The sequence below is a fragment of the Zerene cesonia genome, chromosome 3, assembly GCF_012273895.1.
Source record: "Zerene cesonia ecotype Mississippi chromosome 3, Zerene_cesonia_1.1, whole genome shotgun sequence".
In the NCBI taxonomy this organism is placed as follows: Eukaryota; Metazoa; Arthropoda; class Insecta; order Lepidoptera; family Pieridae; genus Zerene; species Zerene cesonia.
This window is the reverse complement of record NC_052104.1, coordinates 446311-452837: the sequence shown is the minus strand read 5'-3', so window position 1 is coordinate 452837 and position 6527 is coordinate 446311. Positions and strand designations below refer to the sequence as shown.

The 6527-nt window shown below is 34.5% G+C and overlaps 1 protein-coding gene and 2 non-coding genes across 3 annotated transcripts in view; all 3 read left to right on the top strand.

Moving 5' to 3' along the window:
• LOC119838976 (periplakin) overlaps positions 1–2007 on the top strand; it is a 10527-nt gene extending 8520 nt beyond the window's left edge. The window contains exons 7-8 of the mRNA XM_038365138.1: positions 948–1085; positions 1824–2007. Coding sequence (XP_038221066.1) covers positions 948–1085; positions 1824–1916 — 231 coding nt within the window. The 3' untranslated portion in view covers positions 1917–2007. The remainder of the gene's footprint in view (positions 1–947; positions 1086–1823) is intronic.
• A 3308-nt stretch (positions 2008–5315) lies between these two features.
• Trnat-agu lies at positions 5316–5389 on the top strand. The gene has a single exon. It is a non-coding gene; the product is annotated as a tRNA-Thr (tRNA).
• An 819-nt stretch (positions 5390–6208) lies between these two features.
• Trnat-agu lies at positions 6209–6282 on the top strand. The gene has a single exon. It is a non-coding gene; the product is annotated as a tRNA-Thr (tRNA).
• The last annotated feature ends 245 nt before the right edge of the window (positions 6283–6527 follow it).

Sequence of the window (6527 nt, the reverse complement as noted above, 5' to 3'; positions counted from 1 at the left end):
TAAAAGTAATAAATGTTATTTGCAGTTAACAATTTTCTTTTTTCTTTATTACAATATTTATGGCAAGACTATGTATATGCCATCAAAGACAATTTTGTCCGCAACGAGAAGGCCCAAAGGCTCGTTTCCTTGTCCTTAACCATCCCAGTTTATCCCTTCTTTCATCGTCGTCACATCCTTCCTCCTTAAAAGCATATTTCTGCGAAAATTCTTGGGCGGTGGTGATCACTTACCATCAGGCGAACCACAAGCTCAGTTGCCCGCTGTGACATAATATAAAGTGACTTCAAAAGCATTTTTTTTTTCTTTTAGCTGCTGAGGTCCATAAAAAAATAATTTTTGAAATAATTTATGCGAGGGATTACTTACTTTTGACGTGCTTGTGGTTTTACAAAACTTTTTCACTTACAAACTTGGCAAATTTCGTCATTAGTAGGTAGAATCGCTTTTTAAAATTTGCAAATCACGAAGCGAAATTGTGCTTGAAATAGTCTTCGAATAATTTATGACCGCAGCGCTGAGACGTGTTTAATAATAATTAATGATTTTTGTGCTGTGGATACCTACTGTCGCGGCAAAAAGCGAAAGCAGCCGCTCATAATAAATAAATGAGTTTTTTTTGTGTTTTAATGTATGCTATGTCTAACTTTATTTGCAATCGTTTCGTGAATGTGAAGTATATCGTTTTAAATTTTGATCGATTTTGAAGTTGTGTAATGCGAAACTGTTCAATGAGACGAGCTTTCAATTTCACGACCTTGACCATGACCATGACCATGACCACCACCATTACTATTATCGTAACCGAGGCCATCATCGTGTTGGTGACCTTGACCTTTGCATACGATATGCGTGACCATAACCATTACCGTTACCGTGATCATGAGTAACCAGGACAGTAATGATGATGATGGTGATGATGGTGATGCTGATGTTGATAATTTCAGGACCGGCTGGAAGCGATGGAGGCGCGCTTTAAGGCGGAGAAGGAGCGGCACTCACTGGTGCTGCAGCGCGCGCAGACCAGCTCCAGCCTCAATGACGACCTCAAGAAGGAGTACATGACCCAGCTCGCTATATTCAAGGTCCATATTACTTCATAGTATAAAGCAAAGTCGCTTCATACGTCTGTCTGTATGTATGTGTGTATGCTCATAGATCATTAAAACTACACAACGGATTTTGATGGGGTTTTTTATAAATAGAGTGATTCAAGAGGAAGGTTTATATTTACAATAACATGTATTAAACTACTCCGAATTGAACGGGTGCGAAGCCGAGGGCAAAAGCTATTTAAATACATGAATTAGGTTATTTCAAATTATTTTATTCTTCTAACTAGTTCTATTTAAGGTTGTCCAGACATTTATTAATTTCCATCCTTGCAAACTGATTAATTTTTTGCTTATCCGATGCACCTAAAAATGTATTTCAATAGGCTTCATAAAGGGCAAGAGGTTTTTAATTCCTATTAAGGTTTTTAATAACCTCAGAACTATCGATCGGGTGAACTGATTTTGATTATTTTTTGTTTCGTTTACTTTTTTGTTCTTTTTTTGTGAAAATAATTATTATGTGACTAATTATTTTAAAATGTTGTAATTTAAATGACGTTTTTATTCGGCCTCACGAGCGATATTACACCCATTGTTTCGCATTTGTTTTTAATAAAATAATTTGTTTTTTTTCTCGCTTATATATAACACTGTCAAAGTTTTGTCAAAATCCAAAAGTTTTGGTAAAATCGGCCACCCGTGATCCTGTGATAAAAAGCATTTCAATGCTATAAAAACTACAAATTAAATATGAGTGTATGTTTATAGGAGTTACGGGAAAAATATGAGCAGAGGGTGCAGGCCTTGGTGTCTGAGAACCAGCAGTTAAAGGATTTGAGGAAGGCGGCCGCATCCAGTTAAAGTTAACCGCTGGTCGTTGGAACTGAAGACTGTTAACCAAATTATTTTACTGTATTTATTTTATTATTTTAATAAATAACAATTAGATGTGGGTTGTTTTTTTTTTGTCTATAAAATGCTTGAAACGGTTGTTTTACTATTTCGAAACTTTTGTATATTTGAGGCAAGTTTTTATATGGTAAAAATACTGAAGCGGTGCGGTAGAAATTCAACTGCTCGAGCGGTTGGTAGGGACAGCTGGAGCAGTCAACAACCGATTGCTCAAGCAGTCAACGCCGACCGCTTGAGCGGTCCGTGTACGTCGCTCAGCCGTTAACTGCTCGAGCAGTCCGTGTACGCCCGCTCTAAGACTAGCTGTAACCCGCGGCGTCATTCGCGTGCTATCCGCGTAAAAGTACCCAATGTGCCAGTTCAGACTATATAGTCTGAGATATATATCTCAGTACCAAATTTCATGCAGACTCGATAAGTTATTTTCGTGTGAAAGAGTAACAAACATCGACTCATGCATGCTTACAAATTTTCGCGTTTATAATGTTAGTAGGATTGGAAAGGAAAGGATAGGAAACATTTTTTTTTGTATGACCAGAGGCTGCTATAAAGGGTTCAAAAACTCAATTGGCCTAGTGTTACAAAGATTTGGATTCTATGGAAATAATAAAATAATATGCTGGAATGATATAAATTTTTGCAAAATTTCATAATATTTACGATAACACAAAAAAAAATGAAAATGTTATAGTGTTATGTTATCTGTGGTATTGACAAAGATGGCGTGTCATTAAAATTAACAGCACGTGTTAGATCTTTAGGGTACCTATCTCATTTGACGTAAACCTAAAAATTAATGACCTAAATCTTGGGTTACTCTTGACCGCAGAAGGTCACGTTGCTCGCAGCCACACGAGAAGCAAACTAATTAAGTAGACTCGGCTCTAATCGCCGTATAAATGGGTTTGTTACAGTTTATAGTGCGGGGGCTGGGGACTGGAGTGACTTAATCTGTTATCTATATTAATTTTGGGGTTTCGATAATTTTTTAATGAGTTTTCTTGTAATGCTTTGGGTTTATTTTATTTTGTAATTATGTGCTGTAAAATATAAAGTTTTATCTTTGAATATTATAATTTTATAGTATTTGACATCTATATGGTATAATCGTAATTGCTTTGGAGTTAATTAAAACTTAACTTACGTTATAAATCCATATTTAAAAATATATACTATAAACCCTAGTTTAATAGAGCGACATTGGTATGTATCAGAAAGAGAAAAAAAAAATGAAGAAAGCTTCGCGAACACTCCTAAATCATCAATGATAGTTTATTTATTATCATCAAATAAAACGTAAATTTTTGAATTAATGCCTTGTAAAGCAATTGGCAGCAGTCTCTCGGCTTCCGAGTGATCGATCTTATTACTCGACGAGGTCCCAAGTAGGTAATTGGGAACCCGACAGCTCCCAGCTATTTAAGTTTCATTCGAGAATACCGGTATAGCTATTTATTGAAACTTTATGATTTGTTTAGTGTGGATATTGTTAATTTAACACGTTAAATTTGAAGATATTAAATTTCTGTTCAAATAATTTATGGTTAGGGCGGGTTGTTGGTTTGGGCGGAAATCCTTTGTTAAACTAGGTAATAAATTGTTGCCGAATTTCATTATAATCTAATCAGCTATTTTGCGTTATTTAATTGAAAAGCTATGTATTTTAGTTATATAGTTACATACTATTTAACCAAAAATATTTTGGAATAGACGAGAATATAATAATTTAGCGCTGGTTTTAACAACGAGAATGAGGCTGTATATATCGTACATGAAAAATTGCATTGGTAGGTTTTTGGCGCCATACTATAAAGCAAAGTCGCTTTCTTAGTCTGCCCTATGTCCCTATGTATGTTTAAATCTTTAAAACGTCGGAATTTGATGGTATTTTTAAATAGATAGAGTGATTTAAGAGAATGGTTAACGCGTGTGAACTCGCGGGCAAAAGCCAGTTATCAAATAAATTATATGAATGCGGGGTCGACTTAATGGTACTGTTGTAAAAGCGTAGATCTAAGGAGTCCTTAGTCGTATTTCTGGTGGGAACTACAAAAAAAAAAAAAAATCGGTCCACTAGTCTGCAAAGAAAATAGATCTGTGAAACAGTTAATAATTGTATAGTATATACGGAAGTCCATTTGCCCTACACCCCACTGGGAGCAACGGGACTTCACTTTATCGGGTTCTTTTTTTCAATTTCTTTTCCGTCCAATAACTAAATCCCGCTGTCAAATGTGTCAATCGAACGCGAAAAGAGTATTGAAAGAAAACTTTGACAGTTTATTAGTTCCCACAACCTTGAAAGCAATTGCCCCGTAATTCATTGAAGTCGAAATCCCTGGGGTCGTTTGGGACAGTTATATATCCCGAGTGTTAGTTGCAAACGCAATCCAGCGGAATGGGCGTACTGTAGCGTGTGATGGAGGGATTTTCCTTGTGACTCTTTGAGTTGTATACTTGTACTAGCAGGTGACCGCGGCTTCATTCAGTATATGTGAATAAGGTAGAGATACAGTTTGAGAGCCGAGAGTTGTTTTCGGTATCGCGGAATTCTCACGAGAAGTAGTAGGTAGCTGTGTATTTTATAACCCTTTTGAGATATTGCTTATCGAAAATCACACTAATAGTTTGGATGTTTATCCGTCAATCACGCTGAAACTACAGAACGGATTTTGATGAAATTGGGTATACAGATAGGGTATGAGCTGATTTGGGTGATAGGATACTAACTCCCTTGGGATAAAACAGGAATCTTACTATCCGGCCGGAGCCGGGACGAGCGTCTTGTATACTATAATGCAATACAAAGTATATGTACTATGTATGCATGTATGCATATTAATAGTCTCATGAGAACCTCCAATCAAGGATTAAAAATAAATTTAACTTTGACGCTTAAGTATTGTAAATCACACGATTTCATAATTAAGGTATAGGGTAATCAAAAGATATCATATATAATATAAGCTTAAGTAAATCAGAGGATTTCATAATTTTATAGTCTTTAATCAAAAGGTATAAGGACCACTATTGTATTTTTGCGTTATCGCGAAGTTTTCTCGCGTAGTACCCGCATGTAAATTCTACTATTTCAAGTCATAATTCTATATATTTTATCCACATTGGTCAGTAATATACCGGTAAACAACCTTTATTCATCATTCATACAACATGTTTTATTTTTTATTTATTTCTTCTTTATTGTATAGTTGCTTGTTTACTTATTGGTGTTTTTGTGTTTGTCGGTGCTTTAAATGTGTATGTGTGTATAGATGGAATATATTGTTATTTCTTGTATATTTAAATCTTCATATTTTTTTGTACAGCTATTTCGAAAATGCAGCCATCGGCACCGTGGCTTAGTTGGTTAAAGCGCCTGTCTAGTAAACAGGAGATCGTGAGTTCGAATCTCGCCGGCGCCTGAATTTTTATTAATTATTTTCATTTATTTTCGACATCATTTCCCATTCCTATTACGTATACATGACTTTCAATAAAGTATTTAATGGTGATGAATTGCTTCTTGTGTGATAAAATATTTGTGATTAGAATAAATTATGAACAAACATTCAATAATATTACTGAATTATTAAAAACTGATTTCTTATTAATTATAGCTTAAATAAATATATGGCTTATCAGTGTCTTGTCACATTGTAATATAAAATAAATAATTAATACGATATAGAAAACATATAGATAAGATAGTATAAAATTGTTCGGAATAATATCTATATTATGATAAAATTCATTCACAGTTTTTTGTATTAAATAAGTAGTGCGTACCTTCTTTCAACTATCATCCCCAAATAGAGCTCAGGCTAGCTTTTTTTCCAATTTCTCAGTCTTGCCCCGGCTTCACTCGATATATGTAGTACTAGCATACCCGGCCACGCGTTGCTGTGCCTGACTAATGATTAAAAATATTAAGATTATAAATTATTGGGATAATTAATCGAAATAAAAACTATCCTATATCTTAAGTTAGACCAAATTACACATAAATTGTCAAATTTCATCAAAATCGGTTGAGTTGGTGAAGAGTTCATTGGAACATACACATACACATGACACTGGATTTTTATATACTAAGATATAGAGCGTATAGCAATTAAGAATCATATACACATTGAATGCTGTAAATTTTTTCTAATCCGGTCCATTTGTTCCTAAATTAACGCTTTCAAATAAACAACACTCAGTATTAAATTATTATAATAAATTTCATGAACGTCGCCGTCGGCACCGTGGCTTAGTTGGTTAAAGCGCCTGTCTAGTAAACAGGAGATCGTGAGTTCGAATCTCGCCGGCGCCTGATTTTTATTGCTAAATACAATTTACCATTGCACTTCCGAAACCTTTCATATTTATTTTTTTATTTATATTAAAGTCAAATAATAATTTAAGCCGATGTTAAATGTTACAAAGCAAACATGCTTGGTACTACGAAATATTATGCACAAAATGTGTATTTTATGTTGAAATGAAAAACCTCGAATAAACAATAAATATATCTGTGATATTATATGAATAAATTGTTGCCGCAACGAAGCCAACTAA